At 33.1% G+C, this 22,244-nt stretch overlaps 1 protein-coding gene across 1 annotated transcript in view; it reads right to left on the bottom strand.

Moving 5' to 3' along the window:
* The window catches only part of LOC130451276 (uncharacterized), a 233,867-nt gene that overhangs the window by 13,816 nt on the left and 197,807 nt on the right, over positions 1-22,244 (bottom strand). Inside the window, exons 4-7 of the mRNA XM_056790184.1 lie at positions 4,077-4,527; positions 2,185-2,524; positions 1,169-1,751; positions 735-1,030 (exon numbers count right to left, since the gene is read on the bottom strand). Of these exons, the coding sequence (XP_056646162.1) occupies positions 735-1,030; positions 1,169-1,751; positions 2,185-2,524; positions 4,077-4,527 (1,670 nt within the window). The remainder of the gene's footprint in view (positions 1-734; positions 1,031-1,168; positions 1,752-2,184; positions 2,525-4,076; positions 4,528-22,244) is intronic.

The raw sequence follows: 22,244 nt of genomic DNA on the forward strand, positions 1-22,244 counted from the left end.
TAATTTCACTTTAGATATTTGGAAATGGTGAATAATTCATTTTTTGAAATACAAGGTGTTATTATACATGTGTTAATGATAGGATATTTTCAATAAATTTTATTAACTATAGTCTATTTCAAAAAGGTGTAGAGTAATAAAATGTGGAATTCTGTCCAGTTCGGCTCAATTTCGTTGTCGGTCATAGGTGTAGGTCTTGAAATATTGTGTAGGGATTACTTAGGTAGTAGATTATAGAGTTACGTTTTGCATTTAACAGGTACCGTTTAACCTTTTATTAGTTCCTCAAATGACGAAGAATATTATGATTTTTTATAATAATGTATTTTTTGTATATTTTGTTCAATAAAAAATAAGTGTACCTAATACTATGTACATAATGCCTAATTTTTATTCTGTTTTATTCTGTAAAAATCCTTTCTTTTTACAAGTATCCTACCGGCATGCCTTTGGTACACTATTTTCAGTGTTTGTGAATGGATAACAATAGGCTAAGCCCATATATTCACCCCAACCCGGGTGGTACTACCTACACTTGATAAAAAGAAAGAATTTTACAATGAAATCAATGCCAAACTATGAAAGTAGCTTAAATATTCGTTGGGTCACTCTGTGGTCCCTTTGCATAGCTAATGAGGTTTTATTACTCTATATCTTTCTGAAATAAACTATAATTTGATTCTCAAATCATACAAGTTGATTTTTTAAAATTATAGATAGTGTAGAACACTTACCTCTCGTGACAGTATAGAAATTCCACTGTCAGAGCCTTGGATTTCTGGATTTGTTGTGTGGAAACCCAAATTTAACAAATTTTTATTTTGAGGTAAACGTCGTTTGATTTTTAAATTTTCTGGCGTCGGTTGAACCTCTTCAGGAGAGCATTTCTGTGAATTATTATTGCGGTTGTTATCCGAAGTTTCAGATATTGGTTCTTGTGAGGATTTATCAGAGATTGGACTTAAAATGTGTAGTTTGTTACCTAAGAAACCACCTGAGCATTGAGGGACGGTATAATTTTTTGGAATACCTAAAATTGAAAAAAAACTGAGTATGATTTGTTTTCCGAATCAGCAAATAAGTGATATACTGAAAAGTTCAGAAACATTCAAATCTAAATTTTATTTATTCATTCTGAACCTTTCTAATAAAATAAAATACGTTTTACCTCCTGAATCGGAGCTATGAGAACTAAGTGAAGGTGACTGCCTACTCTCAGAGCTACTAGTACTTCTGTTACCTTCGCTAGTACTACTTTTTATACTTTCCATACTTCCTCCACTGCTACTAGTCGTCATACTTTCTGTACTAGAATACTTATGTCTTATTCTCATTCCTTTAAATTCTAACAAACTATCTTTGGACCGCTTATTTCTCAACAATAACTCTTTCCTGGGCCTTCCTTTGATTTCAAAAATTCTCTCTTTTGCTTCATCTTTGGAATGGGCTGGTCGCCCTTTAAACTCTGCAATTAGTTGATGGGAGTTGTTACCGAATTCAATTTCAAAAGCGCTCCCTTGGCGTATTTGTAAACTGTCACTACTCGTAGTTAGAGATTTCACAGGAAGATGACGCGATTTTGGGTGTGAGGGAAGATTGGGGGCGCTCCGGATGCTGTTCATTGTGTGTTCTTTGCCGTGAAATTTAGCTGGTAAAGGCGCTGTGGATGGCGGAGAGGGAGTATAGCCTCGCAACGGAAGCCCACTTGATGACGCAGAATTGTTTTCCTCGGTCTCGATTATTCGCATATTCTGAAATAGAAGAATGTATACATGTAAAATTAATTGCCTTTTACGTCAACCGTTTTAGAAATATTTTTTTATTTGTATTACCGATTTGAGTGGGCAGGCACTATAAAAATTAAATTATAATGAATGGTAGGGTAAGAAGGTTAGTTAAATTTATCTACATTACCCTTTTGTTCAATGATATCCAAGTAAGAAAATATTTGTTCTGATCTAATTAATTTCTGAAAATTAGATTAAGAAAAGGGTAGATATCTACTATATGCAAATATCTGGGCATATTTTAATAACGATAACCAAGCTCATGTAAACTCAAATTTTTTTAGAGTGGAAATATAATAACGATAGATTAAAATGCGGGAATTGAATTAGTGATAGTTACATGTAAGTGAAAATATAGGAAATAAATTGAATGTATAGGACGGGAAACTGTACTTACCTTGATGTCATGAGATAGCGCCAAAATCGATGAATTATTGTCCTGCTGAGAGCTTGTGGTACATTCTCTTTCTTTACCTCTATGTGTTCTATTGAGTGAATTACTATCTATGGAGGGCTCGGTAGCGGCATCGGTATTCCAAGCTTGACTAGCATGGACAAGTACCGGATGGTTGGTAACTTTATCAATCTGATCTAAATCATCATCTGACTTGCTAATCCGACAATCAAAGGCGGTTTCGTACACATGACGTTGACGTGTCATATCGTCTAGTCCATAATCGTCGTATGCGGTGACAGTTACAGGATTTGGAGGCATTGAATTGCCATTGGAAGGACCTCTGAAGACAAAATAAAGTTTATCGGCAATAGAAGAGTATAAAAAAATATAATCAGTGTTACATCCAGAAAAAAAACCGAAGCGTGCAGATGTTTATAGGTATTGCAGCTCTCTATTTCTGTTGAACCAAAATATCTAAATTTTGAATACGTCAAAATCATTACAGCTATAGTCCAATGGTGATAATGCACGTGAGTTGTGTGTGGCAGAAGAAGATTGAGGAACGTAAAGTAGATCAACTGGTAAGCCGAGTCATACCAGCAAGCATAAAGATATGCACAATAGCTCTGCTAGGCAGTTTTGCTACTCTGGGTCGAATCACTGATCAATGATTTCGAGAAAAATATGGGCCTCTTAGTGCTTTCTTGATTACAGATCATTGTTGTCAATTTTTAAGCTGATACATGAAACGTTAGCAATGGGAACCAAAATAGCGTAATATCACAATCAACTATGGAGTACAACGTGAGGTTAATTCGTTAATTTTTCAACTGAAACTGTTAAAAGTCATTTGCACTTTTGGAGTAATATTTTGAGGTACTACAGTATATTTCAGCCTATCACTTCTTGTATTCATTCGAGGCAGTATGACAACTGGGCTTTATGTTGTTATCCTATAAACCACACCCGTCGAACTATAGAGCTTCTTCAAGAAGCTGATGTCGATAGGGATATCCAGACCTAGGGCTACTTGGCTATATCAAAATAACATATCTTTTGTACCAAAATAAAATAACCTCCTAATTTACCTCAGGCTCGTCCACTTTTAGGCACTTTCCTTTCGCAAAGTATATGAGGGAGGTTGTCATGACGAATATGAGGAAAAATTTTCATAAAAAGACGCGAAAATAGATGTTCAAGACCTAATGAGACATTGACGCTTAAAGCTGACATGAATAGAATATAAGCGTTCGAGATGTGGTACTACCGAAGAATCCTCAAAATCGTGTAATGCAGATACCAATGAGAGGTACTAAGATAGCTGAATCACATAAAAAAAAACAAGAAAGGTTAGTTATTTCGGGCATATAATACAAGGTACCAAATATCACATCTCTCGCCTGATCATTCAGGGAAATGTTGAAGATGAGTAGGTCACAAAAAGCTATCGTGGCTAAGAAATATTAAAAATAGGACTGGACTGGGAGTAGAACAACTATTCCAAGTAGCGAAAGATAGAGACCAATTCAACCAAATTGTCAGGCAGATACTTCACGCTTGAAGACAGGCACGGCAGCGAAAGAAGAAGAAGAGGACTCCTCCAAGTTACTTTGTTAGTTAGTTATCCGTTAATTATGACAAATAAGAAAATTTTCATAATATAAATTTAAATATTATCAAAAAAGCGGATATTTTGAAGCTGAGTTATTCTAAACTCCAATGTTTTTGGTTTATTATGTATTTAAGAAATGATTTTAGTATAATTCATCTACATTAAAACCAATGAAATGTCAATCGTAATCTTGTACTTTTTACTAAAATTGTTTCGTTTTGAACCCAAACACGACGTAAACTAATGTGCAGTATAGTCAATTAATTAATTAAAAAGTTACCTCGAATCAGTGCTATGGGTTTCTACACTGGAACTCTTCTTATATTTTATAGTTGCTTTCGGTCGCACGATTCTTTCCTTGTCCTCATAGGGATTATCTAAGCTTGAGCTTTTTCGAAATTTCCTATTGCTTCTAATTTTCCTGTTGTCTATCTTTACTTCCTTTTCACGTTCAGGCTGCAAGCTCTGATTCCAGTTACTCTTATTATCAACTACTTTTGTTGGGGAGGAATTGTCTGTTGTTTTATATTTGTACAGGTCACCGTAATAATAAGGGGAAGGATGCCTTCTTACATTAGCGTCTGTTTTTGTTGGGGAGAGAACGTTAAGCGAAGAGATTATACCTTCGGTGATGCTGTCAGGAGAGTTAAGATCCGCAACTTTTGGATTGTCGTGGGTTAGGGGTTCACAGAGAAAAAAATCGTCATCTGAAGATGGCACAGACGATTCCTCTGAAACAAAAACAGTCTACTATTGAAAATGTCTCATTTTTATTCAGTAGTATAGAGTTTAAAGATTTTAACTTTTATAATTTCGAATTTAAAAACATTTTTTTAACATTCTATTGTTTAATTATGATAATAGTAGTTATTTTATAGCAAATCCCATTCGATCGACTACAATAATTCCATTCTGAACAAGGATTTAACATCTAATTGTCATTTAATGCCCTTCTGAATGATTTGGTCTATCATTATAAATTCACCCTCAGAGCAATTTTCCTAATAATAAAAGCACCCTGTGATTCCTTCATTCATAATAAAATTTTCCTTTTCATCGAAAAAATTTGAACGTTTATAAGAAAAGAAATTCACTTGGGTTTAAGGACAGAAGTCTTTCAAATATAATTGGGTCATTACTTCTAACGGGCTTAGAAAAACAGATATGGCTCGAGGGGTTATTATTGCGTATTATAACAATTTTTATAATTTCATTTGGTGTTTTATATTTTGAAAATCCAGCTAATAATGATCTACACTAGGCGTCTATTTAAGAGATTGCATTTAGTTCGATTTTTATGCACCGAGTAATTATTTCTCCTGTCTGATCGTGTCCAGTTTTATTAAATAATGGTTTTATGCGAAATTTTGTGTCTCATTTTCATTATATCAAACAATTAAAATAGATTGTGAAGATGTAAAATCTGGTGAATTTGGTGGCCATATATCTCGTCTAGAAATTTACTAGAACATATCGCGGAGAAACGGAGTATGTTCAAGTACGAGCAACCAGCCCTTACTCGTCTCGCATTTTTAATTCAGACACATGCTCAATGGCGGATTAACCGATTGGCCGACTGTAGGCTATTAACCTTCTGAGGTTAACCCTGAGCCTTTACTGACATAAGATGACACGTTCCATAATTGATTAACTGATGACAGGTACGAATACGATTAATAAATAATAGCGAGCATCTCATACTTTATACATCTCAAGTACTCATATTTGCAAATTTTCGCGATGTGTTTAGGGTCGACTTAAGGGGATAGAACTAGGAACAGAGAATAATCTATATTGTAGTATGACAAAAAATGATAGCGTGTTTAATTCCAAAAATATTATAAGCAGGCTGCAAACTGATGGAAAATATTTTACTTGAAAATCAAATTTGACTTTTGTACTAATTTTTTAATAATAAATTTTCATATATTACAAGCTTCTTAGCTCAAAATTTATATTATACCTTACTGTTTCAAATATTGAATGATTCTCAAATTTTATCATTACTAAACCTCTGTTGCCCTCCTTGTAATGGTGATAAACAAAATTGTCCTCGACGCTATGCATCTCTGTGATACTTCATCCGAGTAGCCAGCATAAACTAATTTCCGCGAAACCGGAAATTATCATATTCTAGGCATAGCGCGTAGGTGCAATTACCGCCCCCTATCAATCAATCCAACCTTTCAGGGTTTCGAGTTTTACCGCCATCCGTAGGCATTTCCCTCAAAGCTATGCATTACATCCAACTAAAATTTAATTACTACTTAATGATGATGAGGGGACGTATACTGTCCGCCATATTACACACATGGTGCGTGTAGCAGTGGTCAACCAAATAAATTATTGCGTGTTTGTTTCTACACAGCAAAAAGTATAGTTTCAATAAATATATTATTTAATTATATCCAGTTGAATCACCTGTCAATTTTTTCGTTAGTATTAATAAAAAAAGAGCTCCCCAGATTAGTAAGTAACAAAGATATCTGAGACAATCTCGAACCAGCTATCGGTGTACTGCAACCCTAAGGTTTATTATGTCACATTTCAGTGCCATTTCCAATATCTACAACTCGCCCTCCACTTCCAGAGTTCAAGAACGTAGTTAGATCTTTGCTACAAAAATTTTTCTTGAGTACCTTTTTCATCTACTCATGGGTAGATGTGAATCAACATAATCTATAAGGTAGTGGAGGCAAATATGGCCTACATTAATATATTTCTTTTTTTTTTATTAGAACTATGGTGTTTGGTCGGACAATTTTTATCAATATAATATGTCATTATGTAGATAATCTATATATAATTTAGCATAGTAAAAAATGATTCACAGTAGAGTTATATGCAATACTTCGTTGTATTGTAACATTCAACAGCATTGGAACTCTTCATCGTCGTTAGGCTCAAGACCAACGCATTCCTCGTGATACCAAGTAAAACATTTTGAACACATTCACATATCAAGTTGGTCTTCTGTTTCACAAGCTGCACATAACCATGACTTATGTGTGGCTTAATTACACGTGGACTGTGGGATCGAACTTATTCGGAAGTTGACGGAACTGAAAGTTTCGAAGCTGGATATTCCCTAGCTGCTTGGCCATGTCCCTCCGTGAAAAGGCTTTTTGTTACTTGCTGCGCTTTATAATTTAACGCCTTTGACCTAACCCTAGTCTCTCCAACATTCTTTCCTTCGGTAGGAGTATTTCCTGAAAAGACGTATTCATTGTCTTAGCTGGGGAAGATTGTTGAGGAATTGGTTTGCTTCTTCTAAGTCTCCAGTAGAACATTTTCATCGTCTAAACTCAAAAAACTTTCATTTATTTCATGGGGCAAGGGTCTTTGTGTTACTAAAGAAGGTGCGAATGCGGCATCAGGTATTGCGTCAGGACTTAGAGGGAACAATCCTGTAGCTCTAAATCCGCTCACAATATTTTCCGGCGTCATACACTTGGGCCAAACACGGGAAAATATTATGTTGAACCTACTCTTGTTCAGGCTTCTTTGTGGGAAGGTATCCCAGTATCTCAAAAGTTCCTGATTCCAGTTTACTTCGAAAGAGCGAAATACAGCCTTATCCAATGGCTGGAGCTCGTGCGTTGTATTTGAAGGCAAACAGAATAAAATGATACCAAGAGACTCTGCTGTTTCAGCAATGGTAAAATATAAAAGGCTCGTAGCTCCATCAAACACAAGCAGTGTAGACCCGTTCGATTTATACTGAGCAAAATGTCTTAGAAAGTAATTGAAGAGTTGTGTCGTCATATAGCCTTCAGGTGCCATTTTTACCAGAGTTCCGTGAGGCAAATTATCGCAAAATTCTGGTTTTAAGCGTTTTCCTCGAAACAATCATAGGTGGAATGGAGTTACCCATAGCATTACAACAAGCTACGATTGATGATGTCGCACAAGTTTGGGAGTGAGAGGCAATCCAATTTGAGAGTATCGCTTAATCCGTTGCACAAAATTTCTCTCCTGTTTCTGATTTAATATGCTTGGACGACCCAGTTTCTTTTCTGACAAGCCTTGAACGAAATATCGCCGTAACGTGCGCCTTGGTACCTCGAATCTAGAACATACATTTCTTTGAGATTCGAGATTCTCCGCTTCTGACAGCTGCTACTGCTTGTTCAAGTTGGTCTTGAGACGAATGCTTGCGCAGGTTTTTGCAAATCTTCCCCATCTCAAATCTAAAGCAAACAAAAGATCACATCACATCGTCGGGCCATATTAACCCAAAGTACATCCAGACAACATAATGGGTAAAACAACACTTAGAGATTCATCACTTAATAAATATTCTGTGTATAGCTACTTCGCTACGTACACTTACCTCTCTTAATTGGGTAAGGCGTTCACGTTGATTCTTACAGAAAAACGCGGAAAACTTATACCAGCAGGTGCTTAGCGTGGCAGATATAACCTAACTAGTTACAACACGCAAACACGAGGCATCTATAGGTTGCCTATACAATGGTGTGTGGAGGGGCATACATGCAGTTGCCTACTGATGTCAGACTGCGAATAAATATACTTTACTTTTTGTGCTAGCGATTTTGTACCATATTACTCGCTGGGCCATATTTACCTCCACTACCTTACTTATCAGATTCTGTTAGACTTAATTTCTTCAGGTGCCTTCTGAAGCTTTTTCTAGTTATACCTAAAAGTCACTTCCAGAGTTCTTGGCGATTCTTCTTTGGCTATTGGCTTCTTCATTTCTTTCAATCCCCATATGACTAGGTAACCATAATAAGGGGACTCTATTATTCTTGCCTATTGCATCAAAATTTTGTCGGAGCTCAGATGTAAGCTTTGAAGGGGTACCATGGGAACTCAATGTTATCTAATGAGTAGAATGAATGGATTTGTCACATTTGTAATTATTTGTTTAGAGGTTCAATTCCACGCAACTTGGATAGAAGTCTAACATTGATGGTAGACACCCCAAATATTTCTGTGGGGGTTAATCAACAATATATACACCATTTTATTGTATTTCTTCTTCCAGTCTGTTCCTATTTAGTAAATATCGTGATGAAGTTCGTTTCTTGATCATTTTGTTACTGTGTAGATTTGATGATGTACTTGGTTAGGGACGACCATGCTTCTTTATTTTTGATATTATTTTACATAATTGCATAACTTTCTGTTGATTTCCTGAGAATGTCCTCCTGAGCTGATCTGTTTATGATGAAGATGGAGATCTGTGATCTGTAATTTTTATTGTTCTAGTTGGACACCGATATTGTTGTATTTCATCATCATTCCAATCAATAAATGATTATGATGCACAAATAAGTATATTTCAAAGCACATTATTGTTCACGAAGTTTGCAAGGGTGTTTTAGATGAACCAAAAGAGTCAACATTCCAAAAATTTTCTAGTTTCACACATTTCAATGCCTTTTGAAACTTCCCATGTTCAAGTTTCGACAAGAAATCATTTCAGATAGATCATACTTTTTTATTTCATTCTTATGGTCGAGTCTATTTGAATAACGATGTCTCCGCAAAATATTCCACTAGTCTAATCGGAAATTCAGATTAGTTCGTAAATCCCCTGACGCGTTCTGAGGATCTTTCTCAGCTCATGTGATATACATAACGGCGTTCATGTGATTTCTTCTCTATATATTTTTAGAGCAGTTATTATGCTAGCAAATATTTCTCGTTTATCTCCAATGATAGTTTCGTACATTTCATCAATGAATTTTAGTTGAACTTATAGCTTGATGCACTTCACCCTGTACTTCAATCTTACGAAGAAAAAACCCTAGTTAATTTGCTTGTTTCAAAAATTTTATCGACTTCTTGTACTTATACTTTTGATATGAAATAATGAAAATTATCACTATTCCCAATTTTTAGATATTTATTACTTTACAATTTGTCTCATTTCTTCTTCTAGACGAGTATAACCGACATGATTACCTATGATTTATTTAAATAATTCATTTGGGATATTCGTAGATGTATGATTCACTCCTGACCACGACGTTAAATTGTTATTTTCATCCCCTTACGTTTTAATTATATCCAAAACCCTTCGAATTCATCCCTAGTAAAATAGGGGGGAGCAAAATATGTTACAAACAGTTCTCAATTTTTTCCCTTGTTATAAAATGACTAAAGACTAAATTTAGTTGATACCGACATTATGCAATAGCGAATTGATCGTAGGGTAAACGTGAGAATGTATGTATACGGGGTGAGCAGCTAGGAATGGCCATCGCCCATATCTCAGCAACAGATTATATTACAACTTCACGAAAAACAAAATCATAACAAAAGTGGCCCCGACAAACACGTGGAAATTATTTTCATAATTTCTGGTCCACCACTAGAGGGCGTATTTCAAATATAGAATTAAAAAAGCAAATTTTTTAAAAATCTACCCAAATGAGTGGCACTTTATAAACGATAATGGAATTCTTTTACATATTCTGTGCCTTTTCATTTCACAACCTTTAGTCTATCTCTCCAAAAAAAGTGGGAGAATGTGGGAATATTGTTTTAAAAAAATGCTTATAAGTCCGGTTCTGCTTAGCCGACTATTATAAGTTTGATGTCGTTTGAAAAAGCTTTTGTCCAGCATCACAGAAGATATAAATTCAAAGCAGTTTAATTAGCAACGTGAATGTTAGAGGGCGTTGTTTTATATATTTTGGATACTGCTATTTCTCTTGACAAAAATTAGAAGCAAAAAAATTAAGGTAAATCTTTTGAAAGTAAACCAAATCAACATTAAAATAGCGAAAACCGCATGTCGATCTCTTTTTTCTGACCCGAGATATCTCAAGAAATGTGTATACTGATAAAGTAAGTTTTGTTAAATTTTTTTCATTATCAAAAATGTTATATTTGTTAGCCAGTGGATCAAAGCATAAAATATTAGTAAAAACCTACATATATGTCAAACATCATAGGTGGTTAGGAACTGGAAGTTGATTCATTTAGCCATCCAGATCTCCAGACCGATTTTTATTTATGGGGCCGAATAAAAGATCTAGTTTACACCTATAGACTCACGACAAAAGATGATATGATTGAATCAATGAGACAGGCAATATGAAGTATTTCAATGGCATAAATATAAATTGCTGTCTTATGTATATAAAATGATGACCATCAAGGACGATACTAATTACGTAGTAGGATTTGTTCCCATTGTTAGTAATCTTACCTTTATATTTAGATAATAGCGGTAATAAGATTATTATAGGAACAGTTTAAGTTACTGCAGGTAGGCCAATGTAAGAATAAATTTTTAATTTCCGTTTGGGCGAATCAACCTACTAGACGTTTGAAGAAAAATTCCCGCCGTTTCTAAATGTCTTAAAATATCTCGGTACAAAGAAAAGACATAACGATCTAGTATTCATGTTGCTAATTAAAGTGATTAGAATTTATATATTTTGTATTTATGGACAAAAGCTCAACGAACAATAACTTATTAGAAGTGTCAGTGTAAAGTTTGATGTCAAAAAAGTAAACCAGAGATGATGACCGATCGGGAAAGCCAGTTTCCGTATCAGTCCCCGAAAATATCGATGCGGTCATGACATGATTTTATCAGACCGTCGAATTGGGCTAAAACGGATATCTGAGGCACTGAATATTTCATACGAACGCGTTCATCATATAGTTCACGTCAACGAAACGATGTAGACTTCTTAAACCGAATTGTTACTATGGATGAGACTTGGGTACATTTCTTCGATCCAGAGACAAAGCAACAATCGATGGAATGGCGACACTCTGGTTCTCCAAGACCTAAGAAGTTTCGTGTCCAAAAATCTGCTGGAAAAGTTCTTGCTTCAGTTTTTTGGGATTGCCATGAATGATTTTTTGGATAAGGGTAGAAAAATAACTGGAAATTACTATTCGACATTATTGACCACTCTACGGGAAAAAAGTTTAAGAGAAAAGACGCGGAAATCCATCCAAAGTTGTTTTGTTGGACAACGCCCCTGCACACAAATCTCATGTTGCCATGCAAAAAATTCGTGATTTTGGGTTTGAATTACTAGAACACCCCTCTTATTCACCACATTTGGCTCCGTTCGACTATCATATCTTTCCTCAATTGAAAAAAAGTTTAAAAGGTCGTAAATTTTCTTCTATCGAGGAGGTAGTAAAAGCTGTGGAGGTCTAGTTTGCAGAGCAAGAAGAGTAATAAAATATTTTGACATTGAAATTTTGTTTGGTTCTATAGTAGGCTAAGAATTTTTCAAAATATCCTCGGTATCTACGGTATTAACTTTGTTTAATTTTAATAGATAGATCATTGGTGGTGGTAGTAAAAGTGTGACTATAGTAAGTGAGATATGCATCGCTGTTTTTCTAAAATTAAATGATATTTTCGATCCTTAGTGTTCTTGACTGAAAAATATATCCAATGTTCAATAATCCGGTACGCCCCCAAAATCACTCCAAGTTGCCACGAATGGACCAATAGAATATTTTCGAAGCAATGGTGAAACTATAGAAAGGCTAGTTTCTTGGTATTTTTATGGAAATGTGGCTGCAAATAGGACACGCTGGATATCGAGAGTTGCTTGCAGGGCCTACAGGCACTTTTCCATAACAAAGTTACCAATATTCCTCTCTTTTTATTTGAAAAGACTGACTGAACTTTGTGGAATTAATAATGCGCAGAATCTGTCGAAGAATGCGATTATGGTATATGAAGTACCATTTAATGGAGTAGAAAAAATTGCTTTTTCAATTTTATATTTTCAATTCCGCTTTCGAATGGTGGATTTACATTCCTGAAAATACAAAAGTTTTGCCTCCAAGCCCCTTTTGTCATAATCATTATCCCCGGAAGCTGTAATTTAATCCGTTTTTGAGATATGGCCGATGGTTGTTCTTAGTTACACATAACGTAGTATATAACGAATCGAAAAAAATTATTTTTAATAAAAATTTTATATAGAATATTAACTAATGTTGATACATATTTTTTCCGGACTTTTGTAAAATATCATTCTTTGTAGTCTAAATATTTCTTTGCATACTGCAAAGTAAACATCTTTTTCCACGTGTATAATAAACTCCATAATTTGTTTCAGTGTAGAGAGTATATGTTATTCACGTATAAACTAGAATATGCTCAAGTTATATTGGTTGTCTATTCATTTGTAAGTTTACGGTGTATGGCAGTAACATTTCCAGCTCATAAAGAGGTAGTGTAGAACATAGCGCACGTTTCAAGGGAGTATAATATTCACTGTGACAGAAGTCGTCAGATGTTCACAGGTTCACTAGAAACTTTCTTAACAATTTGTTGAAAGAGAGATCGGGATAAAACGATGGTTTTACTTTTATTTCCTTTGAGTTTTAACTTCTGAAGGAGAAAATGTCTTTTTTGTTGAAAACTCTGAGTTAACCGCAAAATGATGGCAACAAGAGCTGTAAATTGCATTCTTGACAAACTTGCGTTGAGTGTAAACTAGTATATGAAATGAGAATATTAGAGTACTTGAAATGGAATTATATCTTGGTGTGAAAAAAGACCGCAGTTTTCAATCATCAACAGAAACCCTGATCGGGGTATTAATAGAATTTCAAACAAATACAAAAATGTTAATGATGAAATAGTTATTTAGGTTATAAGTCCGGGTAGTACGGTACTAGATAGATGTTTATGGACGAGGCGACGAAGGAGCCGAGTCAAGAATATCTAATCGAGTACTTCACGGACGTATATCGTAATATGTTTTTTTTCATACTATTTTCGGTTTTAAATAAAAAGTAAAATTATACTAAAATATGAAATGTCATATTTGACAATTTTACTGAAAAATAGCTTCTTTCATTATTCTCTTATTATTTGAAAAAATAAAAATTAACAAAAGTCACTAAGGTAACATTGTAAACAAAGGGAGACATATTGAATTTTTGGAAATATTGGGATTGGAAGAATTTAAGAGTACTATAAAGTACAAGTATACCGGACTCAAATTAGTACTGTAAAGTAAACTTTACAGTACAGTATGAAAAAAAGTAGCTTTAAAATTTTTTCAGCGAGATTCAACATAACTTTGAAGGGAATCAGAATTTAAAGTAACTTATTTGTTAATTCTGTTGTATTTAATTTTTAATGCGCCTTGAAATAGTACATTATATTAAGAGAAGACTCTTATTATACAGGGTGTTCCGTCACGTTTAATTTGAATTTGGTTATACGAAATAAAAAATAGCTTCGACTATAAACTTCTCACCTCAATATATGGGACTTGATGCAAAAAATTCCGAATGGGTTGGTGGATGACGTGAAAATAATGCTGTGATATAAGAAAAATTTTCTATACGACCCCTCATTTATAAGTTAGAAGCCTTTTAAGATGCCATATCCGAACCTATATTCAAATATATTCTCTAAATTATACATTCGAACTTTATGGATGATTACGTATGTCCATGCAGTGTGTTATGGGCCAGGGGTGGTTCATGCCCAATGGTTAACAATCGGCAATTTTTACAGGGACCAGTTGTACAATCGAAAGATAGCAAAAGTGATTTTTCCAATCAATTTTTAACAAAAAGGTACTCTACGTTTAACTGATCAAAATTATGGTTTAGGAGATATGTAGATTTTTTGATTTGGACATTCTGAAGAATATTATCATAAACTGTAATTATTTATTGAAAATACTTACAGGAGGTTTTAAAACACAATCAAATATTTCTAATTGAACTGTATACTGTCGAGCATCGAGTTACTTATATAAGGAAACAATTGAAATATAGAAAAAATTTGTTGGTAAATTTTTTTGTTAATGTTTGGGAAAAAATAATGGATAATAACTTAGTAGATCAATATTTTCTTGATAATAACCTGAATGGTCAGCGATACTTAGAATTTCTCAAAAATGATTTCCCACCCATGTTATATGGTATTTCTGTAAACATTCGCAGGGACATGTGGTTCATACATGATGGAACCCCTTCCCACTAATGTAAAAACTTATCTTAATAATATTTTTCTTAATAGGTGGATTGGTCGGGAAGGTCCATTTGCATGGCCACCACGTTCCCCTGAATTGAATATAATGGATTCATTTTTTTGGAGATATCTTAAAAACTTGGTATATGCAGCAATAACAGTATGCAGTATGCAGTATGCAGTTCAATTAGAAATGTTTGTTTGTATTTTAATACCTACTGTAAATATTTTTAATAAATAATTACAATTTATAATAATTTTCTTCGGAATGGCCAACGGTTTCCTTGGCATAAGCAATGATCTAAAAATCTAGATTTCTCCTAATTCATAAATTTATCGAGTATTTTTTTGGCAAAAAATCGATTACAAAATGAATTTTTGCTATCTTTAGATTGTACAGGTTGTCTCTGTAAAAGTTACCGAACCATTGAGCATAAGCCGCCCTTGGCGTTCAGATAGTAGTGTAGAATTATCTATTCCGTAAATCTCACTACTGGATGTAATTATCGTAATTATCCATTGAAACTACATAATGTTCGAATGTATAATTTAGAAAATAGACTTCGCTTATAACGAATTATTTTCACGCCATCTGCTCGAATTGTTGGCATTATTTCCAATGAAATATCCAAAACCAAGAGGTGGAGGAGTGTGGGAATTTTGTTTTAAAAAGTCCGGTTCTGCTTAGCCGACTTTTATAAGCTTGATATCGTTTGAAAAAGCTTTTGTCCAGCAATACAAAATATATAATTTCAAAGCAGTTTAATTAACAACGTGGATTTTAGAGGGCATTGTTTTATATATTCTAGATATTATTATTTCTTTTCACAGTTTAGGTAAATCTTTTGATAGTAAACTAAATCAACATTAAAATAGCGCAAACTGCATGTCGATCTGTTTTTTCTGTTTCGAGTTATCTCAAGAAATGTGTATTTTTTTTTCTAATAAAAATTGTTATATTTGTTTGCTAGTAACGGTCGAAGTCATTTATCATAACCCAATTCAAATTAAAACAGATTTCCCAAAAAAAACCTAAACCAACAAACTTACAAAAATGACATTTCCTACCCACTTGATTACGATGTCCATATTGTTTTCCATTAATGTTATTAAAAAAAGCCGAGAATAATATACGTATTATTATACACTTAAAAAAAATTCTGTTTTCTGTGTTTTTCATTATGAGTTACATATAATCAAAGGGTAAGGGTTGATCTCGTCCAAAATTGTCGATTAAAACTTTAATTTATGCGAATTACGATGAAAATAATTTTCGCGTGAGTTAATACCTAAATCGTGATATCCTTCAACTTTTTTTCTCAAGTCTCAACAATTCGAACTATATAAATTGGAAAGAAAAAGGTGAGATTTTACTAATCAGATCTGTCAACTCGAGAAGTCGGATTACACTTCAAATATTTCATAAAATTTTAGGGTGGCATGGTAGCGCTCCCTTAATCAAATATTCACCAGGGAATGTTGTGCTACTGATAAAGAATTAAAATTCTTGTAGAGGCAACGATTACCCCTATACCGAGTGATTATAGTATAGTATATTGTGTAACAAAGTTTGAGTACAAAAAAAATAGGTGTGAAATATTCATATTTCATATACGAGCATAACCAAATATTGGGAACCAGTAGATAAAACCTTTTTAATACTAAAAAACAAAGATAAAAATAACTAAATAAAGATACAAAAAAAACCACAATAGTAATAGGTAATATATAGTTTACAGAAAAGGAGGCACTTTCTAGTAAATATGCCCTCAAATTATTGCGGAATGCGGGAAAAGATGATATCGACTTTATTTCAATTGGCGAGTGATTGTGCAATTTTTTGCATTGTAAAATATTGAGCCCTAAATTAATTCTGAACGTGGAGTAGGTAGGTAAAGGTCGTGCTCCGGGTTCCTAAGTGGATAGCCGTGCAACGTTCTTTCTGAAATTGGGAAGCGTGCTTACAAATTAGGCAAACGGATTCAAAGATGAATAAGGAAGAGACAGATATTTTAAAGTTCTAAAAAAGTCCCCGCAGCGAGAGCTGCTATTTAGTCTGAGTGAATATCCAACAGCTCTGTTTGTATTTTGATGATTCGCTCAAATTGAGTCGTACCACACGTTCCCCAGAAGGGAAGGGCATATCGGAGATGTGATTCATTAAAGGCAGTTCTTTGGAAACTGATCTCAGCGCAAATCAGGAGGAACTTAATTTTTTAGATAAGGCGGCAATATGGAACTACCATTTCAAGGAATTGTCCACAACAAGCCCTAAGAATTTTACAGATTCAACGTCGTCAATGGTAGTCTCAATAAAAAATGTTTCAATGCATTTTTATATGATAAAACTTGAGCCTTGGGGCACTCCACATTCTTTTGGCTTGCAAGATGACATCGTTGTATCAACCCTTACAAGCTGACTTCTGTTGGTAAAGTATGACTTAAACCATGCGCGAGGTGTTCCCCTGAATTCGTAGTATTGCAATTTTTTGTTTAAAATATTATGATTAATACAATCGAAAGCCTTAGAAAAATCACAAAATGTTGCAGTGCAGTGATGGCTATTTAGGATACAGTAGACAGGAGGGAGAATATATCATCATTTGTGCATTTGTTACTTAAAACCCCAACTTGATGGGTAATAAATATTTTATATTTAAACAAAAATGATAAAAGCCTAGTTTTGACCAATCTTTCTATGATCTTAGATAAGGTGGAATGGAGTGCAATTGGGCGATAATTCGTTGCTTGATTTTTATCTCCTCCTTTATGCAGACAATTTTTATTCCAACCGAGTAACAGACCATGACTTTTCCACGACCAGATTTAAAATTCAATTGAATCTGAACATAGCAAGCCATCCATTGTTGTATAAGAATTATTGAAAAGTTTTTGGGGGTATTCATATTTATAAAACAAAAATAAAATAAAAATATTAGAACTCTATCATTAATATGAAAGTTAAACATTTGAAGATTATTATAGTTCACTTTATCCATTCCATTGTAATTAATTACACTTATTGGTATGCTTTCTTCTCAAATATTAAATTTTAATTTTAAAAATTCAGAAAAAAAAATCTTGTTTGTAATTAAAACATATTGTATTTTATGATGATAATAACCACATCTCCAATTTCAAGTAATAAAACTTTATTTTTGAGGAGAAGAAATTAGCAATTCATTTAACTTTACGATGCAAGTATGATGAATAACTTTATATAAAGATGAATTTTCATATTCCCATTAAAGTAGAATGTATGATAAGCATATGATCTTCACCTTTTCATTGGAAAGCGGAAACTATTATCAATTGAAATTATCTTTAATAGCACGTATTATAATTTTACCAATACGTAAACACTTCCTTTCTTCCTTTCTTCCATTATCTGTTTACATTTAAGTAGAGAATTTATTCCTCATTAGGAGTTCTTTAAAGATAAATTTCCACTGTTTTATTCAAGTTTATCAAACATGAGTAAGTTTAAAATGATAACCAAGTTGTAGCTGTAACTTTAAGCTTCAGGTGAAGTTAACTCCTTTTCATTAGATGAAAAGAGCTTTAGTTAGAATCCTGGTTATTTTCTACAAGTTTTAAATATACTTGTGTTTCAAATTTTATTTACCGCTTCCCTAGACTAAGTAAAACACTGCATAGTGGAAACAAACGACAAAGCCACGTTTCCAGGAGGAAATTTCGCACCTTTTTTAGTAGCTCTCTTTAAGAAACAATTTCACAATAAAACTATAAACAATAAAGTCTAAAAGCGAAAAATAATTTCACAATCATTACAAAAACGTGGTTAGGTTTCGTTCGGTTAGGTAGATTAAGTTAGAAGAGAGCGCGTGAGGTTCGATATCGGCAACACCGAAATAGTACTAGTCAGATGTTTGAAATACTTGGGTATATATGTCTTTAGAAGAATAAATTTCTATTTCTATATAACTCAGTTCTTCACAGGCCATGGGAACGTATATGTGAAATTGAGGACGAGAGCTGTATGTATTGTGGGTATGACGCAGAATACACCGTATTTCACTACATGAGATTCCAGAATTGATGGAAACATAAGTAATATAATTGTAGAAATAATAAAAATAAGGAGATGGGATGAGAGGAGTGAATGGCAAAAACAATAGTAATAATAAAATGATAATGAAAATTTTGAGTAAAGAAATAAAAGATTAGATGAGTAAAGAAATTAGTACGGAGAAATAAAAAACTAATAGAATAATCGCTGTTCATGCAAAAACAATAATATTCAATGTTCAAAATACCACGATAGCTTAAACTGCTCAAGCAAGCATCTTTTTATTATATTTCACGTGCTCCATTTTTCTTAATGCTGAAAATTCTGACTTTTTAGTGTTCTACTAGAATAAAGTTTTAGAACAATCATTATTTTAACTGAAAACACTATTTTTAATTGGTGAAAACTAGTGTTAATCGATAATTTAATTAAATGAGAAAAAACACGTTTAATTAGTAATTTCTAGTGTTTTCTAGTCAAAAATGTGAAGAAAGTAGCTTTGGCGCCGAGGACTAGTTTTCTAGTGCAACTAGAATGTGCAAAAAATTTTTCACGCGGAAAATATAGAACTTATTTTAATTAATTATTGTGACTAAAGTGAGCGTCTTTAATCAAAATAGAATAGCAGGAAGAATGAAAACATCTCTTTCAAGTGAGTATTTAAAGTTTAAAAATGATTTGAGATGTTTTAGTACCTCAAAGTTCATATAAAATTTGTCGCGACGCTGCGGATTCGGTCACAAACAAATAACGAAGCAAAGTTAAGAAAAGGCTATAATAACAATGGAAAATATAATTAATAAGTTTTTTTTTTTAATTTCAGTTTAACGTGCTTGGGTAGCGCTGTTCATTGGCACAGAAAAACAATTAAAAGATACATAAGTTACAGGAAGGACTGTTATAAAATTTAATACAATATATGAATTATATTTTATGAAACAGCTTGGTAACTTTAAGGAACTCCAGGACTTTCTGAATGAGGTTATGGAGGTTACTTTTCAGATCATTGGCAAACTGAACTAAGATATCATAAAAATTCTTAGAGGCTTCTTTGACAATTAATAAGATTGTCTATTATATGACAAAATTTCATACATAACTTAGATCAGGTGCTTTCAATTTTAAATGCAGCTGACTCACTTTCTTTCAGAGGAAAGGCTTTAATAATGCATAAATTATTATAGTATAGAAATTTTTGAAATGCCTAAAGATAACAATTTATTCAGTAAATATTAATAAGGGACTTATGTACTAATTTACCAATACATATAGTGTGTATTGTGAATAAACTCGCTATGAAGGGCACTTTAGTGTATAAACTAGTCTCCATACCTTTTTTCTCTAGCCAATTCTTCCATATGGGGCAATAAATGATGTGAATGTGAATATTGTTGACGTGAGGAAATTGCTTATTCGTGAATGAACTGGATCTAATTAGAAAAATTTGAATGTTTGAATCCACATGATACTTATTTTTATCAATAGTCTCTAGTCTATGTGAGTACTGTTTCTCTTGTTTGCCTCAGGGAATCTATTAGTTTTTCACACCACTAATAATAGTTTCCATATTTTTAGAGAAAATTACACTCAAATTTCCCAAATTGTTGTTTCTTTTTGTAATATGTAATATCAATTATAAAGTAATAATATAATTGTTGAAGCAAGGGAGTGTCAAAATAGCAGAACGAATATATATGCACGCTATATCATTTATCGGAATTAAAAACGTGTTTATCACTGTTGTGATCTTGGCGAACTTGTCATCCTAAGTCTAGACGAAACTCACGTAGAAGCAGCAAACCAAAATAACTGAATTAGGAATAATAAAACACAAGTGAATAAATCAAACGACTATACTGTCTCATTGATACGAAGGTTCATATAACTGGAATGAATTTTTGTGAATTCCATGTTTTTGCCTTATGTTTTATTCCACTATTTTAACATAATACAGTTTTCTGTTTCTATCACTACAACAGGTCAAATTTAGTATGCATCCATGGTAGCTTAAAATACGATGTGTGATAAAAGAATACGGGATTTTATTAAAAACAAAATTAATCCATGTCTGGAAGCACATCCTGAAAGCTTCTTTTAAGACGTCAGGAAAAGTATCCTTTTAACAAAATTTTTGATTTCCGGGGAGAGGTACTTAATCTGATGAATGAAGCGAATGTGGGTAAGCAGGAAAACGGTTTTTCATCCTCAACTATTTTATTACTGAAAAGCTCATGCAACTTTCTAAGAATCCATAGAAAGTTTTCATATTCTCGGCGTTTTTTTAATTTGTTCAACATCTATGTATCCCAACAGATTATAAAAAATAGTTACAGTAACAACAAATTACTAACTGCTTGTCTGAACAAAACGAAGGTTTAGCTTGCTGATGCTATAAAAATTCATTTACCGTTTTTTATTATACCTTATATTCAAAATTTCTCATTGAAAATATTCAAAACTTTTTAACTAAAATCTTAAACGTTACTATAAGAAGATATTTAGAGAAATAATAACAGCGACAGTAAAAGTCATGTTATTAATACTGTTTAAGGTAGCAGTGGGGTTATGCGATGCAGAAAATGTGCAATCACAATCAAACAAACTCCAGCCGTTTCAATCAAGTATGTACATGTTTTCGTATCAATCTACATAATGACCGACATGCAGGGGTACGATAGGGGCAAGCACTAGCGAAAAATAACTTTGCAGAAAAACGGATGAAAAATGCGACTCTGTTTTATCCCTGGTCTGATGAATGGTTTGTGTAAATGACGCCTTGGGTCTAAGGGTGAACACCAACCATATAGTTACAGTCTTTTATGCTGCATTTGCACACAGATCTGGACTGAGGAATTTGACTGACCAAATTATATAAGGAAAGCAATATTTTAGAAAGAATATATTATATTAAATTGAAACTAACTACGAATTGATTATTCAATCACATATTTGTTTTCAAAAGAAAGAAGAAGAGAAAACACCTTTATAACATTAGGAACTCGGTTTTAATGAGACTCGTTGTAAAAAATTTAGATGTTCTGCAATGTTTCCAGAAAAAATTACCTTGTAGAAGGTGTTGAATTTTTTGAACACAAATGAAACATGAATCTCCAAGCATTATTTCACGTTTTTAACGAGGTCTCAACTTTTATCATATTCAAAGAAATGTTCAATTTTCAAAAATGTCTTAGATATCTTAAATAAATTTAATATTTTCGGTAATTTAATCATGTTGAGAGAGTTCACCTAATCCAGCGAAAAAATTTTTCTTTAAGAAATATTTCAAGATTATTTAAATCATTATATTCATCATGCCCCACAAAATTCAATATAATAAATCATTTTTTGACATAATATACCTATTTTTCGACACATTTTCATTATGTTTGTGTATATTTAACTGATAAACAGAATCTAATTGAGTCATAATGTTGATTGATCTTAATAACGCATATTTCATGCAA

This window comes from Diorhabda sublineata, chromosome X (assembly GCF_026230105.1).
Source record: "Diorhabda sublineata isolate icDioSubl1.1 chromosome X, icDioSubl1.1, whole genome shotgun sequence".
Classification (NCBI taxonomy): domain Eukaryota; kingdom Metazoa; phylum Arthropoda; class Insecta; order Coleoptera; family Chrysomelidae; genus Diorhabda; species Diorhabda sublineata.